Source organism: Loxodonta africana, chromosome 3 (assembly GCF_030014295.1).
Source record: "Loxodonta africana isolate mLoxAfr1 chromosome 3, mLoxAfr1.hap2, whole genome shotgun sequence".
NCBI lineage: Eukaryota > Metazoa > Chordata > Mammalia > Proboscidea > Elephantidae > Loxodonta > Loxodonta africana.
The window spans coordinates 61,495,567-61,521,946 of record NC_087344.1 but is presented as its reverse complement, the minus strand read 5'-3'; the positions used below and the strand labels follow the sequence as shown (position 1 = coordinate 61,521,946).

General features: G+C 47.5%; 3 protein-coding genes and 1 long non-coding RNA gene across 17 annotated transcripts in view; 2 read left to right on the top strand and 2 right to left on the bottom strand.

Moving 5' to 3' along the window:
* UBXN11 (UBX domain protein 11) overlaps positions 1-681 on the top strand; it is a 38,704-nt gene extending 38,023 nt beyond the window's left edge. For 10 of the 12 annotated variants that reach the window (XM_064281513.1, XM_064281517.1, XM_064281515.1 and 7 more), the window contains 3 exons: positions 120-193; positions 265-405; positions 486-681. In XM_064281513.1, the coding sequence (XP_064137583.1) occupies positions 120-193; positions 265-405; positions 486-678 (408 nt within the window). In that variant the 3' untranslated portion in view covers positions 679-681. Of the gene's footprint in view, positions 1-119; positions 406-485 lie in introns of those variants that run through there. The other 2 variants (XM_064281521.1, XM_064281518.1) reach the window with 2 other exon arrangements.
* A 763-nt stretch (positions 682-1,444) lies between these two features.
* Positions 1,445-2,955, bottom strand: SH3BGRL3 (SH3 domain binding glutamate rich protein like 3). The gene is made up of 3 exons (XM_023554386.2): positions 2,814-2,955; positions 2,004-2,171; positions 1,445-1,879 (listed from the first exon to the last, which is right to left on the bottom strand). The coding sequence occupies exons 1-3, from the start codon at positions 2,859-2,861 to the stop codon at positions 1,814-1,816; spliced, it is 282 nt and encodes a 93-aa protein (XP_023410154.1). The 5' UTR covers positions 2,862-2,955; the 3' UTR covers positions 1,445-1,813.
* An 85-nt stretch (positions 2,956-3,040) lies between these two features.
* The window catches only part of CEP85 (centrosomal protein 85), a 32,794-nt gene continuing 9,454 nt past the window's right edge, over positions 3,041-26,380 (bottom strand). For 2 of the 3 annotated variants that reach the window (XM_003415410.4, XM_064281510.1), the window contains 11 exons: positions 17,201-17,895; positions 16,252-16,385; positions 15,502-15,619; positions 13,928-14,113; positions 12,235-12,387; positions 11,863-12,005; positions 10,864-10,975; positions 9,860-9,910; positions 7,620-7,727; positions 6,365-6,590; positions 3,041-6,018 (listed from right to left, as the gene is read on the bottom strand). In XM_003415410.4, the coding sequence (XP_003415458.1) occupies positions 5,858-6,018; positions 6,365-6,590; positions 7,620-7,727; positions 9,860-9,910; positions 10,864-10,975; positions 11,863-12,005; positions 12,235-12,387; positions 13,928-14,113; positions 15,502-15,619; positions 16,252-16,385; positions 17,201-17,895 (2,087 nt within the window). In that variant the 3' untranslated portion in view covers positions 3,041-5,857. The remainder of the gene's footprint in view (positions 6,019-6,364; positions 6,591-7,619; positions 7,728-9,859; positions 9,911-10,863; positions 10,976-11,862; positions 12,006-12,234; positions 12,388-13,927; positions 14,114-15,501; positions 15,620-16,251; positions 16,386-17,200; positions 17,896-26,380) is intronic. The other variant, XM_010595103.3, reaches the window with a different exon arrangement.
* On the top strand, positions 7,822-10,940 carry LOC111752051 (uncharacterized). Its single transcript, XR_010321330.1, has 4 exons — positions 7,822-8,490; positions 8,946-9,031; positions 9,760-9,956; positions 10,828-10,940. It is a non-coding gene; the product is annotated as an uncharacterized LOC111752051 (long non-coding RNA).

Genomic DNA, 26,380 nt, shown 5'->3' with positions numbered 1-26,380 from the left:
CCCATTGGTCTCCTCCATCCCTGACCAGGGGATGAGTCCCCTTCTAAGGGTTGGGGGGAGTGGGGGCGTAGGTCTGGTAAGGCCCAGGGCTCTGTCCACTCTCCATCTCTGCCTTCCAGAACTGCTGCCCGTTGCCAGTCCGGATCCAGGAGATTGTGGTGGAGACACCTGCTTTGGCTGCGAAGCGTGAGAGGTGAGGGCCAGGCTGAGAGGTGTGGCCCGGGGCTCGGGCTCCCGGGAGCACTAATGGTCCTGGGCCCACAGGAGCCAGGAGTCGCCTGAGACACTGACGCCCTCACTCTCCACGCTGCGCATCAAGTCCGAGAACTGCGAGCAGGCATTCCTGCTGACAATGCGGCCCGAGGACACTGTGGGCGACGTGCGCGCCCTGCTAGCGCAGGCCAGGTGGGCGCCGGGCGGGGCTGCAGGCCGCAAAGGGGCCGCTGGCACCTTGCCGGGCCTGATCTGCCCCGCCCGGTCCCCAGGGCCGTGGACCCCGCCGCCTTCGAGATCTTTAGCACGTTCCCGCCCACGGTCTACGACGACGACGCGCTCACTCTGCAGGCCGCAGGCCTGGTGCCCAACGCGACGCTGCTGCTGCGGGCGCGCCGGGCCCCGCCGCCCGTCCGCGAGGCCCGCGCCGGGTTGGGTCTAGACCCCGGCCCCAGCGCTGAATAAAACACCCGCCCCCGCCACCGGCTGCTCCACCAGGCTCTCTCGGCCCGCCCGCCCGCCCAGCGGGGCGCCAGGGAGGGCGGGAGCCCAGCTGGGCCGGGGAAGGGGCGGCACGGACCCGCCCCTCAGTAACCCGAGCCCCAGCTGGCGGGCCTCGCCGCTGGGTCTTTGTCCTCCAGGTTCCTCTTTCGCCCACGAGGGCTGAGCGGATCCTGCGCAGGGAGAGGCCTGCCTAGCTGGGTTTCCAGTTCCCCCATCCTCAGCCTCAGCTGGGGCAGCGCGGCCTCACATGTGCAAGTGTGCAGACAGATGTGTACAAACCCACAAGCATGTGGGGACACTTCAGCAGTATGCACAAAGCCCCAGCCGGCAACTACTCTCATGCCCCCAAACCTGCAGCACTGCAGCTGTGCGTCCACTCCCACTACACACCCACACTCAGCCAGCCTGCTGGCACATAAGCAGGCAGCCACCGGACAGCCACCTGCAGAGACAGGCATGCAAACATGCATACACACCAAGGCACGGACGGGGGTGTTGGGGACACCATCACGTGCATGTGAACTGGAGGGCACCCACTCAGTCCCCAGGAACTGGTGGTCCACACAGGCCTGGGTCTGCCAAACTCATATCCAAGCACATGTACCATGACACACAGAGGTGACAGACACACGGGGGGAAGCTCAGCTGTTGGGCCCACAGGAGCACAGCCTTGCTGAGGGCAGGGGCCCAGGATGTCCAGGCCACAACCAGACAGACACAGCGCCAATGGAATGGAACATTTAATTGTCTCCGGGTGCTCCCAGGACAGGGTTTGCGGGGCCTTTGGCAGAGCCCTGGCTGATGGCACCAACAGAGGTGCCCATCAGCCAGTACCGGGCAGGGTGGCAGCCTCAAGGCTGGCTGGGATAGCCAGCACCGGGCTGTTGCTTAAGACTAGTAGGTAAGGAATGTTGCCTTTGAATGGAGGAGAGGGGCTACAGTTAGGGGAGAAGGGACCTGGGGGGAGAAGGGAGGGGCTCCGAGGTCAAAAGGTTAGGAATGACAGGGAATTGGTCACAAGGTCCTTCATGGCTAGGCAAGGGCTAGGGGGGAACGTGGTGACGGAGTCCAGTGGGGGACCGTGGGTGTGCTTAGCTCAGGCCAACTTCAGGAACTCCTGCAGTGTGTTTTGTTCCACAGCCTCCACGAAGAGCTCATAGTCCTGGGGGAGGGAGGTGAGGGGTGGCCACCTGAGTGCTGGCACTGGACATCCACTAGTGCTTTGTCTCAGGTCTGACCCTGGCTGGAGCCCTCTACAACACTCCCCCCAGCCCCCAGGCCCATACCCCACAGTACTGGTCCCCGTTGACAATCTGGGGCGGGGTGGCCTTCGGGTTGCCCGCCAAGGCTCGCATCTCGTCCCGTAGGGCGTTGTCCTGGGAGATGTCCACCAGCTGGTACTGGATGCGCTTCCCGTCCAGGATGCGAGTCACCTCGCTCTGCTGGGACTTGATCTGGGGGTGGGGGGCCAGCAGGGATCAGTGGGCACGCAGGGGGGAAGTGTGGGGCAAGCCTGGGCTGTGTGAAGGGCTGTGACCTGGAGCTTTGGTCTCCCTGCTCCCTCCACACTCTGGGGAAGGGTTCTGGCCACTGGTCATTCGGAAGGGTGAGTCCAGTTTGAGGTGGTGTAGGGCGAAAAGAGGGACCACTAACCGTGGGGAAGGGTCAGAACGGGGTAGTGAGATAAGGTTCCGGGTGAGGACAGCCAGCGGCTGTCTGAGCCAAGGGGAGGCAAAGCAGACCTGGATGGAGGCGTGGTAAGGGGCCACCCCCACCCCACGCGCGTACACGGTGGTGGAGAAGGCAGGATAAGGATGTGGTTGGGGCAGTGGGGATGCGGAGAACGGCTGTCCGGGCGACGGGGGATGGGCGTGGGCAGTTCATGCCGGGCCGCCGAGGACACAAAATGCCTGATGAAGGGGCTCTGGGTGGGGTCACGGACTCGCTTCCAAACCTTAGGGGCCGAGCTCCGGGACCCGACGCCCCCCACCCCCGGCCCGCCCCCGTCCTGGGGGGCGGGTCCTGGGCGCCCGGTCCAGAGCTCCGGGACACGGCCCCGGTCCTCTCCCCTGGCGCCCGACTCGGGGCGCACTTACTTCGCGGGAACCGGTGACCGACGTGCTGTAGACGCGCAGGCCACTCATGCTGCGGGCGGACGGAAGGACCGACAGGAGGACAGAGATAGCGGCAGCAGCACGGCCAGGAGACTACGCCGCCGCGCTCGGGAGCGGTTTCCTTCCTGCTCAGCCCGCGAGTCACCGCTCTCAGGACCAATGGGCGGTGCGGGCAGGCAAGCGGCCGGGGCGGGGCCTGCGCGACACCGCCCCGCGCGCCGGAGGCCCCCTCCCCTCCCCCTCTGTGGCCAGGCGCCGGGGACCTCAGTCCCACGCAGGGCCGCTCCTTTTCTAGCCGCCCTCTTCTGTCCTACCCTCTTCTGGGGTCCAGTGAGGCTGGGGAGGAAGCCGATGGCAGGAGGGCCAAGGAGGGCAGGGGCAAGGGTTTAGCAAAGGCCTGCGCCCCAGTCACCACCCAGCTTTGGTGCTCCCAACCACCCCTCCGTGCCACTGTTAGCTCCCAAGAGGAGGAGCCATGATAAAGCAGCTCAGCTCCGGGCTTTGAAAAGCACGGACTGTTTTCTAACTCAAAGTTTCCAAGCTAGGGAACCTCTCTCCAGGTCCACCTCCCCACGCCCCTCCCAGGGAAGCCCCCACCATAACCCTGGGGAAGGGGAGGCACACTAAAGCAGGTGCCGCGCCTGCTCCAGATTTCCCCTGAAGTTCCTCCCCACTCAGGCAGGTTTAGACAAGGAAGGGTGGTGGCCACACCCTAAACGAGCCAGATGGAGATCAAGAGGCTGATAAAAAAAAAGCTCTGGAAAGTAAGGAGGCAGAAGTTAGTGTCAAAACTGGAAAGCCTGGCCTCACCTGGCCCTCTGTTAAAGATTCACAACCAGTCCTGGGGGGCCCCCAGCTCAACCCCAACTCCATGCTGTGGATAGCAGTCTGAAACAGCAACTGCTCCCAGCAAAACTTAAATAGGTTCAGAGGGAGCAGAACCAAGCAACCAGCCTAGCTTTGGGAACTTATCTAGATGTCTGGGGTTGGCCATGATGTCCCCCGAGTTTCCCGCAGTTCCAGCGCTCAGACAGGTAACAGCCCAGCAAGACTGGTGCCCTCAGGCAAACAGTTCCAGCTCAGACAGGTAACAGCCCAGCAAGACTGGTGCCCTCAGGCAAACAGTGCCTGGCCTTGCTCTGCGAGCTTCTTCCTCACAGCAACCCAGAAGCAGCGAGACTTCCTCTCTGGGGAGGACTGCTGAAACTCTTCCCAATGATGAACTTGCTTGATGACTCAGGACAGCTTTGCCCAAATGAAAGGGGTGTGGGTAGACATCTTGTTTGCCCCAACAGAACAACAGAGGAGCAGAAGTAAGTGGTACAGATACTGATGTGAGACTGGACCTGCCAAAGGTCCCTCCTTGCTGCTGTCTGGGGAACTTGGGTAAACACCCAGCCTTTGGCTTCAACAAGCCTAAACAGGGTAAGACAAGGGCGAGGTGGTGATGGAAGGCTACAGAAAACTGAGGAGTCTGTTAAATATTTTATTTTGTAATCAAAATAGGCAATACAAACCAGTTGACATAACAAAGATTCATATAAATAACTGCTTATAAACTTTACAAGGAAAAATACCCGTGAGCATGGTGGCTGGGCTCCCAACACAGGGCGGAGACCAACCAGGCAGCTCTGCTTTCAGGATGCAGGAGCCCAGAGGCTGAGGGAATGGCCGGGTGGGGCTGTTCTGAATGAAAGGGATAAGTCACTCCATAAATAAAACACAAACTTGTCAAAACACTTAAGAAGGAGCCTCATTCAGGCCAAGGAGTGAAGTCCAGGATAATGCTGCAGGCCCAAAGCTTAGCAAGAATCTCATGGCTGACTCTGGGCTCCTGAACTGCTTGGTGCTCCCCTCATGCCCACACAGCCCCTGCTTGGCCTGGCTTCTGATCTAGAGGTGGCCTGGGCCCAGTCCAAATAGCCAGGTCCAAACAACTGTGAAATGCCTCCCTAAGCCAAAAAGGCAAGAGAAACCAGAAAGCAGAAGGTCCAAAGGCCCCAGAGAAATGGAAAAAAACAAACAAACAAACATGGAAAGCTTAACTTAAAGCTAACCTGCACTAGGTACTCTGAACTCTCAAGGAACCCTGAGCCAAGAAGGTGAAAGTCTCCCCCAAACATGAGAGGCACAAATGAGAAGGCTAGGCTTGAGCCCCAGCTCCAGGGGAGGAGGTTAGCAGCTTGACAGTTGCCCTTCTGCATTCTGGGGAAAAATCCTCCCCAAGTCCTGAATCACAGAGAAGAATTGATACTCAAAGCCCAAGAAGGCCTGAAAAGCAAAGAAGGGGGCTGTGCTAACCACATGGCCAGGGCCCCAGGGACTGAGGGCTGCTAGAGAACAGGGTCTCTTGTAAAATGTCTTGGTGAGCAGATTAAGGAGCCCTGGCTGCTATCTTGGGGCCTCCAATCCTAGTGGGTTCTTTGCTCATGAACAGATCATCCTGAGGCTTCTGGGAGAACAAGAGCCCTGAGGAAGCAGCAGTGGAACTAGGCCTGAGAAAATCCAGAAAGCTAGGTCAGCTCCCAGGAAGGCTGGCACATGAGGCCTGATCCTCAAACAGCCAATGCTTCTGGTACTTAGCCCTTCCGGGCCTCCCTAATGAATGCTGGGAACCAGCGGGATCAAGGTATGGAATGGGAATGAATGGGTATCCATCCCGGAGAATGGAGAATAGATGTAAGCAACTTGTTTGCCTCTGACATCAGCCTGGGGCTGGGAGCACTGTATGAGAACTTATTAATTGTGCCTGCAAAAGTTCATTAGTAACTTACCCTTAAAGGGGAAACCAGGATGAGAGGACAAACATAATCCAACAAGGCAAAGCCAGTGTGGGGCAAGGTAGGCACAGTTCCCTAGTCAGCCCTGGGCCCCCAGATGCAGACTCTCACTGCCCTCCCCCTTCTCTAGGAATAGCAGCAGACAGCAGGCAAGAGATTGTCAGGGCAGGGACCTGCTGGACGGGGCTCTCAGCAGCCCAGACCCTCCCTGGGGGAACAGGGCCTGTCCCACACCCCCAGCATTCCTCACTGTGTGACACAGTTTTCTCCCATGTCCTGGGCATATCTGTCTGACATGGTGGTCCTTAAGTCCTCGATGTCACAGCGCAGCTGCTGAACCTCCTCTAGCTTCTTCCTGATCACATCCGGCTTCTGCAAGTCTAGCTGAGTCCCTGGGTGCTGTGCAGCTGGGGAGGAGAGTGTTTCGAGAATGTCAGTCAGTAGGTCAGTTAGGAGATGCTTTCATGTGGGGGGCAGTAGGGATGGGCAGCACCTTAAGGCCCAAGATCTTGGGACACGGCACTTTTAAAAAAGCAGCTCGGGATAGTGGGCTGATAACCTGCTGCCTAAGACACCTGTATGCAAGTACCCCATAAGGATGCCCGTTCCCAAAATAGATTTCAAAACACCTACTCTGTGAAATTCATATGCAGCCCTGTTCAAACACTGCCCTAAGGATGGGAAAGTGGGATGGAGGTGAGGGGAGAATAAAGGTCCCTCTATCTGGGGCCTCAGACTGGCCTGGGGACTCACAGTGAATGCCCAGGAGCAGAGAGAGATTGGGGTCATGGCCTTGGGCCCTCTGGGTCACAATGCTGCAGACAGCCTGCAGATCTTGAAAGCAGCTGGCCAACTCCTGGTGCAGCTCAAGTGCCAGCTGGGCTGTGTCTGGCGAAGGTGGGGACAGTGGCTGGGCCTGACGCAGGTGTTCCTGGAGTGTCAGATTCTTCTCAATCAGGTCCTGGTTTTGCACTGAAAGCTGAGTAGATAGATGTGTAAGCCACATTACCCCAGGCCCAGGGAGAGGCAGAGTATCTGCACGTGTGTGGACACAGGTGTATGTGTGTGGGGGACGGTGAGTCACAGGCCATGTCTCCCCTCTCCACCCCAATATCAGGCCAGGTTCCTCCTGCAGGTAGGGTTGGGCCCACTGGGTTCTAGCACTGGAGAGGAAGCTGCTCCCCAGCAGGCTCTGAGTCATCAGCCTCCAGGTTTCTGTTCAGCAACCAGAGATGTTTCTGCCCCTAGGAACTCTATCTGAAGCCACTCCTTCAGCCAACTCTGTTAGCCAGGCTATTAGAGAAGGCTTAATGTGAACTGTGAAATCTGAGGAGACACTGGTTTCAATCTCTCCCTGCCACCCTGACAAAAGTGGCCACCAGCCAGCCTGATCAGTATATGTCAGAGGAATAAAAGGGGACAAGGAAGACAGTAAGACAGCTAGTGGTCAATGGTGGGAGGCTGGAGAAGCTAGACTGAAGGATCCAGTACTGGAACATGTCCTTCCTCTTAACCCTTACTTATTTCTCTTTCCCTCACTCTCCTTAAACCCACTCTCCTTCCCAGCTTATTTCTAAATTCTGCTTTAAAGACTGAGAAATACAGTTTCTCCTGTCCCAGTCCTCTATCCAAGCTGGGCCGTGTGACAATCCTAGCTCTGGGAGACTATTTCCTAGGCAGCTTGGCCAGTAAGCTTGGTCGCCCCCTGCTGACGGCTCTGTGTCCTGCATAAGGACCACCAAACCCCAAGTCTTCTTGAACCCTCCCTCCCCAATCTCACAAATCTGCAGGAAGACAAAGGGAGACAGATTTATTTTCTACATCCAAAAAGCATTCCTGGGTGATTATGGTCACTCCAAAACAGGCTTAGGGCCTTTGATATGAAGGATGAGGCAACGTCCTTGCCTATTCCTCAGTAGGGACCTCTCAAACACAGGGGCTCTTGAGAGTGGGAGGGTATACAGAAAAATCTGGTTTGTGGAGGCAATGCCTGGCTCATGCTGCTCACCTCCTTCACAGCTGCGCGCAGCTGCTGCAGAGCAGTCTCCCTCCGCTGGGCCTCTTCTCTCAGGGCCTGGCTTGTTCCTTCTTCTTGAGCCACTTCCTGTTCTAGGCTCTGAATCCCAAAGCAAGGAGTGGTGGGAAAATATACCAGGAATAACAAGTGAACTCACTAACCAGTTCTCCTTTCTTTCCCTTCTTTTAGAGACCCATACCACAATTCTGGCTGAGACCACATCGGCCCCATCCTCCCACTGCTACAAATTTTACAACAGCCCGAATCTGTGACTTCCCACTCTAACCTGCCTATAGCCCCCGACACCTGCTCATAGAGTTCAACTCTTCAGCAGGGCATGCCAGGCCTGTCGGGCCCTACCTACTTTTCTAGCTGTACCCTTTCTTTTTACCCTTCACACAGCCTCCACTCCAACCACACTGAATGACTTACCTTCTTCCCCAAAGGCTCCATCCAGCTTGAATGCCTTTGCTCATTCCTCTTCTCCTCTACCTAGACTGCTTTCTGCTCTGCCTGTCACCCCAAGAAACCTCCGAGGCCCACCTGAGCCTTCCCCAATGGGTGAATCAGATCCAATTAATCCTAATCTCTCTTTGCCACTCATACCTCCACCACGGCTCATGAATACATCTGCTTAACATTCTAATTGGATGTGCACATGATCCTCTCTCCAGTAGATCCTAACTTTCTTGAGGGCAGGGAACATGCCATTTAGTTCAGTTCAATATTTACTGAGCACTTCTGTGTGAAGGGCACTGAAGATACTGAAAACAATACTCAACAGCCCCTGTCTTTGAAGAGCTCCTAGTCAGATGCCCTCGACAATACCGTGTATGAAGTGCTTTGACACAGCTGCGAGGGGGTAAGCAGAGTGCTCAGTAAGGGGGGGTATATGTGTGTGCGCGTGCGTGGTGTCAGGGGAGGAAGGTATTTATGCTCATGCCTTCTGCTTCCCAGTCTATTCATTCCAATTCCCCGTCCAATTTTGAAACTGATTTGAATAACCTATTAAAAATTTTTGAATTTTCCCATATTAATAGAAAATATAAATGCCAAGGAGAAAGCCTCATCACTATGAAATACCCAATGTGACCATGTTGAATCCACCTAATTCTAGCAAATTCCACCTGACATTTTAATTTGTCTAAGTAGCCCCAACATGGGTAAATATGCCATTTAAAATATTGCATTTTTCCAACTTTGTGGAACCTCAGGGTTCCAGGGAACTTATTTTCAGATTCATTAAAAACTCTACTGAAGCCCTGGGATTTTAAATAGGCATAGACAAACTAACCAGGCTGGACTGTTTCCTTACAGGACTTAAAACAAGCGACTTAATAGCAGACAAAGCCCAAATCACCTAATGACGAAGGCAGGACTATAGCTTTCAGTTGCTCCTCAGAGTGAGTACATTTCACATGTTTGGTGAGAAAACCTCTTTTAGAGCCCTAAGTGAACCCATTTTTCCCAGAATTTCACTGATCCCTCCCAATTTTACCTCCTAAAAATCACTTACATCGGTCCCCTCACGTCTCCATCCTTGCCTTATATCAGGTTCCCTCATCGTTTCTCACTAAGGTTTCTGCAACAGCCCCTGGCCTGTAGCCTTGCCTCTCTCCAGGCTGCCGATCTTCCTTCACACTCAAACCTGAGCTGTAAACCTGACCATATCACACCCAATTCAGTGCTTTAAGAGCATCCCGTCACCTACCAAAAGAATACAAGTTAACTTAGTGAGACAAACAAGGCCCTCCTATAGCTCAGAATACCCACCTCTCCCGCTCAGCACCTTCAGTTGAATACTTGAATAATATCAAACAGCTTGCAGCTCCATGTTCAAACCATGCTGTTTGATGTTTTCCTGTTCCTACTCATGTTCTTCCTTCTATCTGGAATTCCAACACCATCTTATCCAGCTCCTCTTCTCTTGCCTGGCTAATGCCTCCTCCTCATCCTTTAAGCCTCAGGGTCTCCCAAAAGCTGTCCTTGACCTACCCCCTCTTTCCACTGACTCCTTTGTGCTCCCAGGGTAACCTGGACATGGCTCTCTTTTGTGCTGAAACTTCGATCATGTTTGTCTTTTGTAGGCTCAAAAACACTGACTGGGTCTCATTCTTGTTTGTATCCCTAGAACTGAGCAAACTACATGGCAGAGAATAGAATAAATTGGCTGAATTCTAAAGATACCATCACCAAGTCCTGCCCACCGTGTCCCAAAGACTCCTACTCACCTGTACTTGTGAACGCAGCTGATCCATCTTCTGCTGCTGCTTCTCTACAATCTGAAAAAGAAAAGTCATCAAGGAAGGCGCAATCAGAATGCCAACGGTAAGGTCGGAGGAGAAGGGCCTGTGCCAGGATCTGTGGTTTGGCCATCAGCCCTTCGGCTACAGTCCTTTGGTAGCGAGACCAAGGGGATGACTAGTTAGCTCTATCTACAAAAAATATGACACAGATTCCCAATCCTGACTGACTAGCCTCACACTACTATGCTCCAATCATGAAGAGGTTCGTATAGGAATGCAGTGTGGACCCACAACCACTACTGGGTGGGGAAGGAGGAGTAGCGGGGACTCTCACCCTAATGACTACAAGCCAATGAAATCAACTTTATATATAGCCAGTGCACATTCAGTTCTTCGGTAAAGGACATGGCTAAAAGTTCAGTTTAACAAAGCCTGCCCTATCTAGAGCACTGACTGCTGTTGTTACTTAGAGCTTTAGTCACACTGGCTGTCCGAGCAGAAACCTAACAGGCCTGGGTTCTTTTTTTTTGAGTCCTTATGAATTCTCTGAACCATTTCTGGGTTTTCTTTTTTGGTGACCTGCAGCCAGTCTCCCTGGCAGGCCCTTGGCTCCCTTTCCTCTGCCTACTTGAGAAAGCAGACCACCTTGCTGGTCAGAACTCTATGCAGTGGCAAGAGATTCTGTGTAGGGCCTGAGCCACAAGTGAAGTGCTCCAAGCTTCAGTACACCATTTTGGGGCATCTATGCTCAGAGGCATGTTCCCCTACTGACTTCTGCCTGTACTCTATAAGAGTAAAGTTTGTCTGTTACAAGGATGAATATCTAAAATGCAAATTGTTGCTATGCATGGTTGACTTCTCCGGAAAGACAGAAAAGCTCTAGATAGCAGATCTTGGGTGACCCCAGGCTCTTCTGGCATCTTAGCAATATACTATCTTATCTTTTCTCCCAGTTTGCTGGCTGTCACAGCCTGGACACCCTCAGTCACCTTTCGGAGTGAATCACATTCCTTCTGCCAAGACTCCACTTCTACATTCGGACGTTCTTCCTGTTGGGCTGGACATTCTCCACTGGTCTTTACACACTGCTTATCTTGCAGGCTGAAAGACAGTGGCCTTTTCAATGTGCCATTGATTCTCTACCTACCCAAGGCTCTTTTATTGTTTTGATATTTAAAAAATAAACATTCATTGCATGAATTTAGATTATAAAAGTCACACATGTTCATTGTAGAAATTTGGGAAGTACAAAATAGAACTCCTTTTTTCTAGGCACACATAGTCTGGAGCAGAGCCAACTTTGTCCCCTAACCTCACCCACAGGTCCCCATAATCACTTCCATCATGGCCCATCTGCTGAGATAAACAACAGGATCACTGCGGCTGGATATGGGATGATAAATCCAATTCATCCCATCAGAAACTGGATTTGGTCCAAGAGGCTACTGAAACACAGCCATCACATTTTCAGAAACTATTAATATGGAAACGAGGTGCCTAATGGCGAAGGCTCCCAAGACACCCTGAGAGTACACTATGACATCTTGTTTTGTTCTTAAAACCTGTCATGGTAATCGAGAGCAATCCCTAGGGCCGAAGACAAACAGATGCTCTTGGTAACCTTTAGCTTACAAGGTTGAAATGTTAGTAACCCCTACTCCTCAGCTCGAGGATCTACTTTTACACATATACAGATACTTCATTTCCCAGTTTACAAAGTGCTTTCATTCACTCAACACCTACATATTCGAGGATTATTAAGTGCCAGGCACTGGGTTGGATTTTTCCAAAGAATACAGTGACAAGCCCTGTGGCTCTGCTCCCACCCCTTCTGAGGTACCAAAGACATATTTATTCCCTGTCCATAAGAAAATGAAACTCAGAGAGGTAGAATAATTTACCCATAGTCACACAGTTAGCGTGTAGGACAGCCCAGACCAGAGCTCAGCTCTCCACTTCCTTTTCCTCAACCCCACAGCACTATTTACCTTTGTTTAGTGGCTTCTTTCTGTCTCAGGCTTTCCAGTTGAGCCTCCTTTTCCCTGCAGGCTGCCTGGGTCTCCTCCAGCAAATTCTCCAGCTCAGTTACTCTCTCCTGTAGCTCTGTGCTCCTCAACTCAGAATCCTTAAGCTGAGAGACAGGATCCCATTCTTAGGTCAACAAGCCAAGGAAGACTTTGTCTGGGTACCTCTAAAAATTTTCAGTCCAGTTGAAAATTTGATGGCCAGGAGTTTGGACATGGCTCCCTTGGGATATTCTTTTGGGAAGCCACAGAGTGACTGCATACAGCAGATGCTGATCAGTCCCCCTGCTTGGCCATGCCCTGCTTGCCCCGAGTATGCCCAGACATTGCTGCTACCTGCTGGCTCTGCTTCTGATGGTCTTCCAGGGTGGGCAGGTCAGCCAGGTAGCGCTCCAAAGTTTCAATACGTTGCTGCTTCTCCCGGTTCTGCTCCGATTCCTTCTGACATTTCTTTTTCAGATTATTGATGTGTTTATCACGACCCTTGACCTTGAAAAAGAAATGTTAAGAGTCTGTCTTCATTGGCTCTACAACCCCAACATCAATGTTTTTCAAAGTGACCACTGTCTCCGCCCTTGGGGCTGTGGATATTGTTTCACTGCAGTGAAGGCAGGAAACTCATCAAATTTTGCCACTTGGGATTTGGGCATAAACTTCAGAGTTAACACATCTACACTTTCCAGGCGAGGGCAGGGAAGAATGGCTCCTTGGGCAGCTTTAAAGAATTGACAGCACTTCCCTCTAGACGTACAACCAGTTTGGCCAGTTCTGGTGAAAAAGGTGGTACATTCTTCCCTAAATAGGACATGCAGTAAAACGCCAAGCAATCATCTGGAAGGGCGAATGAGACCGTAATGTAAGCTCCTTGAGGGGAGGGGCTGTGTTCCATTTTGCTCATTATTATATCTCTAGCACCTAGCACAGAGCAGGCACTCAATAAAGATTTGTTGAGTGGAGGCTTTTCTTCACTATTCTGGTTTCTTCTTTGGCTTATGCAAAAGGGAAGCTGGGGAAAGCAAGAGAATACAGAGAAAAACTGAGGCAGATCCACTGATGCCAAAGAGAGGGCACAGGCCTAATTTAATACAAAGATATGAAAGTACTAGGAAAGATTCCTGAAAAATCAGCCAAAAACTTTACCCCAGATACACTTATCTCTACCCTTCAAGCTCTGAACCAGTGGTTCTCACATTGTAATATGCATCAGAATCGCCTGGAGAGCTTACTTAAAATGCTGATAACCAACTTTGGATTAAAAAAAAAACGGTAAACTGACCCCAGATGTTTATCCCTTCTAAAACATCTCTAAATGACAGGAAGGAAATAAAGTATTAACCTAAAAGAAAAAGAGAGAAAAGGGAAGGAGACAAAAGCAGATGAGAGAGTTCAGTGTGTTTTTGAAAAACTGAAGTGGGCAAGTGGGATAAATGACTTGGCAGAGCAGAGGAAGTTACACTCTGCAGTGGGAGTTAGATAATATGGAAGATACTGTGCCTCTCACAACTCCTGAGAGGCAGGTATCAGCCAACGACCTGAAAAATAAGAGGATTCACTGAAAATCTACAAACAGGTTAGCCAGATACTGTCCTCACCCTGGTATTCCCCTTGAGGGGTTTGAAGATTCATTCTCTGGAAAAACCAAATGACAGAGGCTCCAGACTCAGGGATATCAGTCACAGCAGAGAGAGAGGGTGGCGAAGCACTGGGTTGCAACAGCGCCATCTAGTATGCCTGCCCAGGCTAGTTTTCCACCCAGGCCAGCCGGCAGCATATCACAGCCTGGGACAGCGAGGGATTATTTAACTTTTCCGGCTACAGCAGCTTTGTGGAGAAGCAACAGAAAGGAGGAATTCCATTTCTACCTGATAGATCTTGAGTAAGAAGCCCAGAAACAGTTGGAACCAAGTGGCTACTCCTAGTTCTGGAAATGGGAGGCCAGAACAGCCTAGGCTCATGCTGGAGAGGTCTGACTCATCTCTGGCTGGTGCCAACTTCTTTGTGAATCAGAGATATCAATTCCTCAGCTCACCCTTTCTTCCTGTTTCTTCCCCTCCTCTGAATGCTTCTGCAATGCCACTTTGAGTGACTCTCTGATGAGCTGGACTTCAACTTCTGAAGCAGAGAGTTTCTTTTCAAGCTCGATCTTTTCTCTGCTTAAGGCGTCTGTCTTCTGTGCAAATTGTGCGCGTAAGAAGGTGTTCTCTCGCTGCAATTCCTGCAGGAAAGATTCTCAATATATAACTGTTACGTACCCTCACAATCTCATATACTTTATTTATTCCCACCACAGTTTGAGGTCAAATATAATCCTTCTCCAGGAATTTCTTAAAACAGTGGTTCTCAAAGTCTGGTCCTAGGACTAACAGCATAAGCATCACCTGGAAACTAGAAATCACCTAGAAATGCAAATTCTTGGGCTCAACTCCCAGACCACCCACTGAATCAGAAACTCTGGAGATGGGTCCCAATAATCTGTGTTTTAACAAGCCCTCCAGGTGATTCTGATGCACACTAAAATTTGAGAACCACGGACTCAAAAAACAATAACCCAAGGAGTTGCATTATCATTACAATGCAAGGAACACAGGACAAGACATCCGAAGACCTGGGCTCAAGGCCTGGTCCCCCACCACTTTTTATCTTTATGATCTTAGGTAGGTTCTTATTCCTCCTTGGGCTTCAATTTTTTCATCAGTAAAATTATGGGACTAAACTAGATTTTACCTAAGGGCACTTCCTACTCCAACATTCTGATTCTGAGATGGAATATTGTCTTAACAGGCCCAGGGGCAGGGGTAGATGACCCAGTAGGCAAACTGAAACTGTTCACTACAGATTAGTAAGTAAGCACAAGTAAACCAGCGCTTACCTTGCTTACTGGGTTATCTGCCCCTCTCAGGGACTGTAAATTTGAAAAGAGGCTTTGATTCTATATGAAGGTGTTGTGGGGTTGGGAGAGAGACAGATGCCATCCATACCTAGAAGGATAACCACTGATGTGGTGAAAAAATGTGAAATTGTTCACTACAAATGATCTGGTAAACAAGGTAAGCACTGTGTTTACCTTGCTTATTGGATAATCCTCCCGTGCCCAGGAGGTAGCCAAGTCAGTACTATAGTGCCCATTCACTCAAAAGCCCAAATTGCAGAAGCTTGGTCAATAAATCAGGCTTCTTTTCTAGCTCTCAGCCACCACAGCCATTTACCTCAGCGAGTATATGGTTTCCTTCAGTTGCTCCTAGACACGGAGGAATAAAAAGGAGAATGGCTCTAAATCTCCCATTATCTTAGCCTCTCCTTCCCTCTCAGAACATCACTCTACTCTAGGGTCTTCCTATCTATGCTTGCTCTGTCTTTCTTCTCTCTGAAGAATGTCTTGACACCAAGGCATCAGGAGTTTCACCTGATTCTGCCCGCAAGCCTTTTCTGCCCCTGCAAGGGCACAGCAGGGGATGCTTTAAAATTAGAATGTTTACTCTTTGAGGGCAGGGATGCCTTACATCACTTGGTCCCTTTGGTATCTTCTGGGTAACTAACTGTGCCAAGCACTAGGAAGGCATGAGTTCTGATAAGCAGAGTGCCATCCTGGCTGGCAATACTTACCTGCAGCCTCAGCAAGCAGACATCCCCAAAAGGAGCAGGGCGGCCCAAAAGGGCACTGTGGACTTGTAGTTCACTCTCTCGCACTTTCTGCTCCAGCTGCAAGATGTGTTTCCTCTGCCTGCAAAAGGTAGTAGAATCAGGTCCAGGTCCACTTGCAATATAAGCCCCCCTTGGTTTCCTTAGAGGGGCCCTGGTAGCACAATGGTTAAGTACTCATCTGCTAACAAAAAGGTTGGTGGTTCAAACCCACCAGCCACTCCACGGGAGAAAAGACCTGGCAATCTGCTTCCATAAAGATTTACAAACCCTACTCTGTCCTCTAGGGTTCAGTACGAGTCAGAATCAACTCCACGGCACACGACAACAAAAACTTTCCTCAAGCGAGTTCTTCCTAAAATGGGTACACTCCATACTACATAAGCGAAGGCTCTGGATTCTGAGCAGCACTGTTTTGCTGAAGGAGGACAAGAAAACAACAAAGCTGACTGAGGGGGTGTGAGGAAAGATCAGCTGCAACGAACCAGCTGCCCCCTTCCAGCACACCCTAGGGCCACTGCAGAAAGACACAATTGGCCTATCACAGTAGTCAGATACAGGACTAGGCCGCTTAACAACCCAGTTCTACCATGAGGCAAGGCTTGGGCCTAAGCAGGGGAACGAACATGTGCGCCCTGGGGAAGGCCTCACAGGTGCCCGCAGTGGGAGCTGGGAGAGCAGGGGCTGGCCCTGTGGCACCCCTTGCCCTCTTACTTGTCAATGAGGAGTTCCTTTTCCTTCAGGAGGTGTTCATTACTGTTCAAGATGCTGATCCACTGTGCCGGCTCCAAGGTGGGCAGTGAAGGAGCAAAAGGAGTGGGATGGTGGCAAATGGCTCCGTTCTGAAGCTGAAAGACAAATAGGCTCAGGAGGTGGCTTGACTTTGACCTAGAGACACTTGACATCACCTGAGCAGTATGCAGTACCCAGCTCTGCAATCAGACCCAGTTTGGCTCAGCCTGAGAAGGCCCAGTGTTTATGCAATAATTTTAGCTCTGATACATGACTGGAAAGAACCTGCCAGGGAGGCTTCTGCCAACTGGCCACTCCCTGGTCAGAAAGGCTCTAGTTTCTAAGAAAAGGTCAGTTATCTTTCATTATCTAGTAATAGAGGCAAACCAGAAGCTAAGATGTCCTTACCAGCCAGGGGAGGAAAGTCTGTCCTTTTCTTCCCTTCCTTCCCACTCTTCAACAGTGTAAGGACCTTTTTTTGTTTTGTTTTGAACACAAAAATGGTATAGTAGGAAGAACACAGGGGTTAAAGACGATTTTTAAACCCCAGCTCTGCCACTTACTAGCTTTGTGGCCCTGGAGATATTATTTATCCTAAGAACCTGATAAGTCTGTACATTTAACCTCATCTGTGTGCTTTTGGGATTAATTAAGACTGTATGCGAAAGTACCTAGCTTAGTGACTGGTATACAGTGAGTACACCATCAGTGTTAGTATCCTACCTTTCCCTCATAACCCTCTACTTTGGAGAACCCATCTAGTGTTTAATTAGACCAGCAACAGACTGAATGGTCAACAGCCCACAAGTCTTCATTTCCTTCAACTTCCTTCATTCCTACCGATATTTTCTTTAGAGCCAAAATACAAAGGACAAAAGCTATAGTTATAAGATCTGCACAGAAACTGCAAAATCCAAAGAAGAACCTCTACCTGCATTTGCTCCATCTGTAAACGGATCAACTCCAGCTGCTGCCGACAAGTGCTGAGTTCACAGGATCGCTCACGGGGATGCCAAGGGTCAGGATTCGGCAGCCATACCTGAGAGGGTAGAGGTTTGGAGAGCCCGGGAGCAGGCTGGAGTCCCAAAGGAAGCACCCCGTTGCTGTTTGGGTGTGGTCCATTCCGCTCACATACAGCCCCGCTGCCTGGTGCCTTCTTGGCCTCAGGCAACACTTTGTACAACTCCTTGTTTGTGTCAGCTCTTGGACTGTGGAAGTGGACTCGGTAGTGGGGATCTGAATAAAGTGTATCCATTGTCGTTGACTGATTGAGGGTAGACTCCATGTTGGGAACATCAAACTTCCTCACCTCTTTCTCTCTTTCATGGCCCACTGCTGGAAACCAGGACTGCTCAATTCCATTTTCTCCAGCAGCACCACAGAGATACATCAGATCTCTAGACAGACCTGGAGAGCGTTTCATTGCACTGAGGTCTCCATTTCTCGTCATCCCCACACTTTCAGCCGACCCTGACAAAGGAAGTTTGGAGGAAGAGGGTCCAGCAGTTGTAGAATTTGGCTTGGCAGGAGAGGTCCCCAAAGTAGAAGGCATCACATGGGCTGTTGGAATGGTGACGTGGCTTTTGATGGGCTGGAAAGAAGGGCTGCCACTTGAGCTGCAAAAATCTGTGAAGAGAATAGTCTTCCATAAGTCAAAATTGAAGCAGCACGCTTTCTTGAGTTTGGCTGCTATTCCAGAGGTTCTCTGGCTGTCCTAAGATCAGGCAGGGGGCACTATCATTAGAAGTATCACTCAAAAAGACACGGGAGCCTAACAGGGAGATGTGTGTTCCAAAATCTCAAATGACATTCACAAAGTAAAATCAACAAAGGCAACTCTGGCTTCACTTTTAGCTTATACTCTGTCCTTTGTACTTGAGTAAAAAATCTTGACAGTCAACAAACAAAGCTGGAAATCAAACTTTTTAAAAAACCACTTACTTAAGGGAAATGGATTAGGTCCTACTCTTCTGGAAGATGAACAACACTGAGCTATATAATCCAATCTAATAATACCCTTTCCAAGGCCTGCCAGAAGCCTCTGTGACCTCCAAAGCTCCCCAGTGAAGGTGAGCAATGAATCACAACTATCCGAAGAATAAGACGAACTGGATAGTCTTGCTCAGTATCCAGGGCAGGGAGTGTGGCGTCTGAGTCAGGATTCTGTTCTCTCCCCCACACCCCAGACCTGATGCCTGGATATGAAGTTATTCTTAGTAACTCTCAGGTTTCACTCTAGCACAGCGAGCACTCTCAAGTGGGTACGAACTGAAATCCACTATTTTATATTTTGCCTTTCACTTGTCCCCTTGTTTGTATTCAACTGTGACTTTTAACTTTTCCTTCGGACTGGACTTAGGCTTCCTTTGGCTCCTGCCTCATCTTGGGAGATAACTCTTTGATTAGCCCTGCTGCGGAAGGTTCGCATTTCAACATATTTTCAACTTTCAGTTGTTGCCCTAAAGAGCACTAGGTGACAGAACTAATGTGCCAGGGTAGTGGGCTGCAAGCAAACAAGACAGGAATGTGGGGTAACATGACCTCTACCTTCAACAGGCAGAAAGCTGAGTAAGTGGACAAAGAATACAAATTTCCTTCCTTTTCCAGTACTCTTTTCCAAACCAAACACATCTACCAAGAAGAGCGGACCACCAGTTTGTTTCTCTATTTTCTTAGCTAACACGGAGCACACTCAGCTAATGAGGCGACAGATAATATAACATTTCCCAGAAATTTTAAGTACAGATCAGCTACCATCTTCTCATTGTTTGTAAGCAGCTCTTTAAAAACACGGACAAGCCAAGGCATCGTTTATATTGTATGTAGAGTACTTGTTTCCTATATACAGATGGTCTTGTGGGTATATAAAAGGCTATACCTGTAAAAAAAAAAAAAAAAAAAACCCCACACGCAAACAGGACCAAGAAAGAAGCCAACTCCAGAGTCAAGGAACACATTCTTTGGTGTCCCACAACTTAAATATAAGACCAGTCAACAGGCCTAAGGTGGACTGGTGGTGGTGTAGACTTTCAGGACCAGTAAGAATTCTACTTATAATCCTCCATAATAGTACCCTAATATTACTTAGGGCCCCTGCTCCCATAGTGTAATTATGGAAGTGGGATGGTGGCATATGAGGGGCTGCTACTGTGCTGCATTTAGTAACATCTCCTTCCATTCTCCATCTCTTTCCCTAGACTCAACAAATTCAGTTCTGATTCCATAACCCCTGTTATGGATTGAATTGTGCCCCTCCAAAATATGTGTTAGAGTCCCAACCCTAAGCCTGGTGGCTGCCATCTAATCCAATGTAACGCAGTCACCTTCTTTAATGCAATCTCATGCTCAATCAGCGGAGGTCATACCAGTGGATGTGTCTTCAACTAATCACTTCAGAGCGTATCAGACACCAAACCCAACACCAAACCCCTTGCTGCTGGGTTGATTTCAACTCACAGCTACTCTATAGTTCAGGGTAGAACTGCCCCATAGTGTTTCCAAGGAGTGGCTGGTGGATTTGAACTACCAACCTTTTGGTTGGCAGCCAAGGTCTTAACCACTGTGCCATCAGGGCTCCGTATCAGACACAAAGGTAAGCATAAACAGGGCGAGTGAGATGCCGCGTGAAGACTACCAAGAAACTGAAGAAAACCAGGGCTACAGAAGCTAAAAGAGACTTGGATCTTCCCCCAGAGTCCACAGACTCTCTCACTAGACCTGGTGCCTTGAATTTGGATTTCCAGGCTCCTGAACTGTGAGAAAATAAATTTCTGTTCTTTAATGCCACCTACTTGTGGTATTTCTGTTGTAGCAGCACTAGGAAACTAAGATAACTCTCCAAAGTATTCATGCCAAAACCAAAGTCAAGAAGAAAAGTACCAACTGACCCAGGATAATATAGTCTTTCTAATTTTCTAACAGATGATAATTTTCTCATAGATGATGGAATAAAGAAAGGCTTTTGTCTCTACTTCAATGTCAGCATTTGTCACTTGTCTACTGGGTTTACCTATTAATATTAAGGGAACTGCCTGATTCTGATTAACTGTGCCGCACTCTAAAAATGTCAAGTTATACCTTAAGTCTGGTTTGTGTTTTAGAACATTTTGAAACAAAATTCAAAGGCATTCAAAATTTAGTGTATGGGCTATGTGATTTTTATTTAGAGATATCTAGTCGCTATGAGTCAGAATTGACTCGACGGCAACGGATTTGGTTTTTGGTTTATAGTTCACAAAACTGTTAGATATTTGCAACTTTATGACATATTTCTGAATTTCTCCTCTCCCCAACCATACCCTCTGTCCCCTCTCCATAAACAACAAATCCTTTCTTTAAACATTTCTAGCAACCCCCTTTTCTTGGTAAGGGGTAGATTGCACTGTTGCTAAATCTGGATCACTTCTGCCTACCTCCCTTGTTGGCTTATGAAGTACAGTAGTCTGAACTAAAAAGCAACAACAACAAAAAACAACCCAAACTCGTTGCCATCGAGTTAATTCCAACTCACACCAACCCTAGAACAGAGGAGAACTGCCCCATGGGGTTTTCAAGGCTGTAAATCTTTAAGGAAGCAGACTGCCACTTCTTTCTCCCACCGAGCAGCCAGTGGGTTTGAATCATTGATTTTCTGGTTAGCAACCAAGCACTTAACCGCTGTGCCACCAGGTCAGTCTTTAGTAAAGAGCTGAAAGCACTCTGAGCTCTTCGGTATCTACCACTACCCTGTCCCTTAAGAATCTTCAAGGTAAAACACCTTAGTGACGGGTAGGACCAAAAGAAAACCTGATCAATTTAAAGATCTGATAATGAATTATATTTTATACCAGTCTCAGGGGTTCTTTTATCAACTAGGCTCCAAACAAATGAGCAAGAGTCAAGATTGAGACAAAAATCATGGTATATAACAAACACGGCAGAAAAGACACTTTAGATTCTTAAACTTCTAGACTAATGAGATTGGCCAGTATCTCAAGGCAACAACAACTTAAAAACCATGTATTACAAAGGAAATATACTTATATCCCCAAAGGAGTACACAGCAAATGACGTCACATATACAATCAGTGCAATGCTTTGATTAAATTCAATAAGCCAGTCAATTCAACAGGGGGAAAATCTAGACCACTGTTCAATTAAAAAAACCTATTATTTTAGTCAAAATGACAAAGGTCCCATGAATACACGTGGACAAAACTTTAACAAGTTATAACTAAATTGACAGTAACACTTTTTTTTTTATACTTTTTATTGTGCTTTAAGTGAAAGATTACAAATCAAATCAGTCTCTCACACAAAAACCCATATACATCTTGCTAAACACTCCCAATTACTCTCCCCCTAATGAGAGAGCCCACTCTCTCCCTCCACTCTCTCTTTTCGTGTCCATTTCGCCAGCCAGCTTCTAACCCCCTCCACCTTCTCATCTCCCCTTCAGGCAGGAGTTGCCAACATAGTCTCAAGTGTCCACCTGATCCAAGAAGCTCACTCCTCACCAGCATCCCTCTCCAACCCATTGTCCAGTCCAATCCATGTCTGAAGAGTCGGCTTCGGGAATGGTTCCTGTCCTGGGCCAACAGAAGGTCTGGGGGCCATGACCACCGGGGTCCTTCTAGTCTCAGTCAGACGATTAAGTCTGGTCTTATGAGAATTTGGGGTCTGCGTCCCACTGCTCTCCTGCTCCCTCAGGGGTTCTCTGTTGTGTTCCCTGTCAGGGCAGTTAGCGGTTGTAGCCGGGCACCATCTAGTTCTTCTGGTCTCAGGATGATGTAGTCTCTGGTTCATGTGGCCCTTTCTGTCTCTCGGGCTCGTAATCGCCTTGTGTCCTTGGTGTTCTTCATTCTCCTTTGATCCAGGTGGGTTGAGACCAGTTGATGCATCTTAGATGGCTGCTTGCTAGCATTTAAGACCCCAGACACCACTCTTCAAAGTGGGATGCAGAATGTTTTCTTAATAGATTTTATTATGCCAGTGGACGTAGATGTCCCCTGAAACCGTGGTCCCCAGACCCCTGCCCCTGCTACGCTGGCCTTTGAAGCATTCAGTTTATTCAGGAAACTGCTTTGCTTTTGGTTTAGTCCAGTTGTGCTGACCTCTCCTGCATTGTATGCTGTCTTTCCCTTCACCTAAAGTAGTTCTTATCTACTATCTAATTAGTGAATGCCCCTCTCCCACCCCCTCCCCGTAACCACAAAAGAATGTTTTCTTCTCAGTTTAAACTATTTCTCAAGTTCTTATAATAGTGGTCTTAGACAACATTCGTCCTTTTGCAACTGACTAATTTCACTCAGCATAATGCCTTCCAGGTTCCTCCATGTTATGAAATGTTTCACAGATTCCTCACTGTTCTTTATCAATGCGTAGTATTCCATTGTGTGAATATACCATAATTTATTTATCCATTCATCCGTTGACAGGCACCTTGGTTGCTTCCACCTTTTTGCTATTGTAAACAGTGCTGCAATAAACATGGGTGTGCATATATATCTGTTCGTGTAAAGGCTCTTATTTCTCTAGGATATATTCCAAGGAGTGGGATTGCTGGATCATATGGTAGTTCTATTTCTAGCTTTTTAAGGAAGCGCCAAATCGATTTCCAAAGTGGCTGTACCATTTGACATTCCCACCAGCAGTGTGTAAGTGTTCCAATCTCTCCACAGCCTCTCCAACATTTATTATTTTGTGTTTTTTGGATTAATGTCAGCCTTGTTGGAGTGAGGTGAAATCTCATTGTAGTTTTGATCTGCATTTCACTAATGGCTAATGATCGTGAACATTTCCTCATGTATCTGTTAGCTACCTGAATGTCGTCTTTAGTGAAGTGTCTTTTCTATTCATATCTTTTGCCCACTTTTTAACTGGGTTATTTGTCTTTTTGCAGTATCATGTAGATTTTAGAGATCTGGTGCTGATCAGAAATGTCATAGCTAAAAACTTTTTCCCAGTCTGTAGATAATCTTTTTACTCTTTTGGTGAAGTCTTTGGATGAGCATAGGTGTTTGATTTTTAGGAGCTCCTAGTTTTTCTTCTACATTCTTTATAATGTTTTGTATACTGTTTATGCCGTGTATTAGGGCTCCTAACATGCCCCTTTTTTTCTTCCATGATCTTTATTGTTTTAGATTTTATATTTAGGTCTTTGATCCATTTTGAGTTAGTTTTTGTGCATGGAGTGAGGTATGGGTCTTGTTTCATGTTTTTGCAGATGGATATCCTGTTATGCCAGCACCATTTGTTTAAAAAACTGTCTTTTCCCCATTTAACTGTTTTTGGGCCTTTGTCAGATATCAACTGCCCATATGTGGATGGATTCATGTCTGGATTCTCAATTCTGTTCCATTGGTCCATGTATCTGTTGTTGTACCAGTACCAGGCTGTTTTGACTACTGTGGCGGTATAATAGGTTCTAAAATCAGGTAAAGTAAGGCCTCCCACTTTGTTCTTCTTTTTCAGTAATGCCTTATTTATCCGGGGCCTTTTTCCCTTCCATATGAAGTTGGTGATTTGTTTCTCCACCTCATTAAAGAATGTCGTTGGGATCTGGATCAGAATTGCATGGTAGAATAGACATTTTTGTAATGTTAAGTCTTCCTATCCACGAGCAAGGTATGTTCTTCCACTTATGTAAGTCGCTTTTGGTTTCTTGCAGAAGTGTACTGTAGTTTTCTCTGTATAAGTCTTTTATATCTCTGGCAAGATTTATTCCTAAATATTTTATCTTCTTGGGGGCTACTGTAAATGGCATTGATTTGGTGATTTCCTCTTCTATGTTCTTTTTGTTGGTGTAGAGGAATCCAACTGATTTTTTTATGTTATCCTGTATCCCGATACTCTGCTGAACTTTTTTTTATCAGTTTCAGTAGTTTTCTGGAGGATTCCTTAGAGTTTTCTGTGTATAAGATCATGTCATCTGCAAATAGAGATACTTTTACTTCTTCCTTGCCTATCTGGATGCCCTTTATTTCTTTATCTAGCCTAATTGTCTGGCTACGACTTTGAGCACAATGTTGAATAAGACTGACAGTAACACTTTTGATTACACAAGTGATGGAAAAAATATACAGTCAAGAGACCAGATTCTGATAACGACCAGTGTGACATTAGGCAAATTTCTTAACCCCTCAGGGAATTTTTGTTATTCATCAGCAAAAAAGAGCTGGAATAAGTGATTTTTAAAGTCCTCTCTACCTCAAGGAGCCCTTGTGTTGCAGTGGTTAAGAGCTACAGCTGCTAACCAAAGGCTGGCAGTTCAAATCCACCAGCTGCTCCTTGAAAACCTTATGGGGCGGTTCTACTCTGTCCTTTAGGGTCGCTATGAGTCAGAATCCACTTGACAGCAAGGGGTATCTACCTCAAAAATCTATGATTAAATCCTACTTCAGTATTTACTGATACGCATACAGTTGTTAAATTATTAAAATGAAGTGCCAGGTGTTTAGGAGTCACTACTAAAAAAAAAGCTGTCGTATCAATTCCGACCCATTGCAACCCTATGGGACAGAGCAGAACTACCCTATAGGGTTCCAAGGAGTGGCTGGTGGATTTGAACTGCCAACTTTTTGGTTAGCAGCTAAACACTGAACCACTGTGCCACAAGGGCTCCAGGAGTCAATATTATTAGTAGGTATTTCTTTTTTCTCTTCATTCCTTTTATTTTTTCCAAACTTTTCTAAATTATTCTTTTTCTTTAACAGCTTTACTGAGATATATAATTCACATACCATAGAGTTTACCCACTTGAAGTACACAATTCAATGTATACTCAATATATTCAGTTGTGCAACTATCACCACAATCAATTTTACAATACTTACAGCACCCCAAAAAGAAACCCTACACTCTTTAGTAGTCAATTCTCATTTTCCTCCAACTTCTCCAGTTCTAGGCAACCATTAATTTATTTTCTATCTCTACAGATTTGCCTATGCTGGGCATTTCATATAAATGGAATCATACAACGTGTGGTCTTATATATCTGGCTTCTTTCACTTTAACATTTTTCAGGTTCGTACCTTTTTTTTTTTTAATTGTACTTTAGGTGAAAGTTTACAGCTCAGGTTAATTTCTCATTCAGAAATTTATACACATATTGTTTTGGGACATTAGCTGCAACCCCCACAATATGACAGCACACGCCACCTTTCCACCCTGGGTTCTCTGTGTCCATTCGACCAGTTTTTGTCCCTTCCTGCTTTCTCATCCTGCTGTTGGACAGGACCTACCCACTTGGTTTCATATATCTGATTGAACTAAGAAGCACATTCCTCATGTGTATGATTTTTTGTTTTATAGTGCTGTCTAATCTTTGTCTGAAGAGTAGGCTTGGGGAATGGTTTCAGTTCTGAGTTAACAGCGCATCCAGGGGCCATAGTTTTGGGGGTTCCTCCAGTCTCTGTCAGGCCATAAAGGGGCATACATTTTGTAGCATCTACCAGTACTTCATTTCTTCTTATTGATGGACAATACTTCATTGTATGGATCACATTTTATTCATCCATTCATCAGCTGACGGACATTTGGGTTATTTCTACTTTTTGACTATTATAAATAATACTGCTGCGACATTCACGTACAAGTTTTGTACGGATGTATGTATATTTCTCGTGAGTATATGAGTAAAATTGCTGGGTCATACAGTAACTTTTATAAGGAACCGCCAATCTGTTTTCCAAAGCAGCTACACCAATTTCATTTCCCACCAGCAATGTGTTATGGTTTGAATTTCTCTACATATTTGCCAACACTTATTATCTTTTTGATTACAGCCATTCTAGTGAGTATGGAGTAAATATGTTTCTTATTGACAACATCTGCCCAAGTTACTAGTTTTATAGCTTTAATCAAGTTATTCACTCACTTTGAAATTCTGTTCTGTAAATGAAAATCATAAAATATTTCATAGGGTTCTTACAGGCATTAATGAGATAATATAGAAAAAATTTAGCATAATACCCATCACAAAATATTTAATAAATGGTAATTAATTATTATCATTAGGTCTTCTGCCCTCTAGGGACTTATAACCTAACTGGAAAAACAAAATATGCTTGTAAAATATTGCCTGGTAGTTGTTACTTAATTAAGTTCAAAAAAAGGGGCAGAGACAATAAAC

Excerpts from the sequence above, each read along its gene's own strand:
- SH3BGRL3 (XM_023554386.2), bottom strand. The coding sequence starts at position 2,861 with ATGAGTGGCCTGCGCGTCTACAGCACGTCGGTCACCGGTTCCCGCGAA. Across the intron at positions 2,172-2,813 it reads CGGTCACCGGTTCCCGCGAA|ATCAAGTCCCAGCAGAGCGA; the intron begins GTAAGTGCGCCC and ends CCCCACCCCCAG. Across the intron at positions 1,880-2,003 it reads ACGGGGACCAGTACTGTGGG|GACTATGAGCTCTTCGTGGA; the intron begins GTATGGGCCTGG and ends TCCCTCCCCCAG.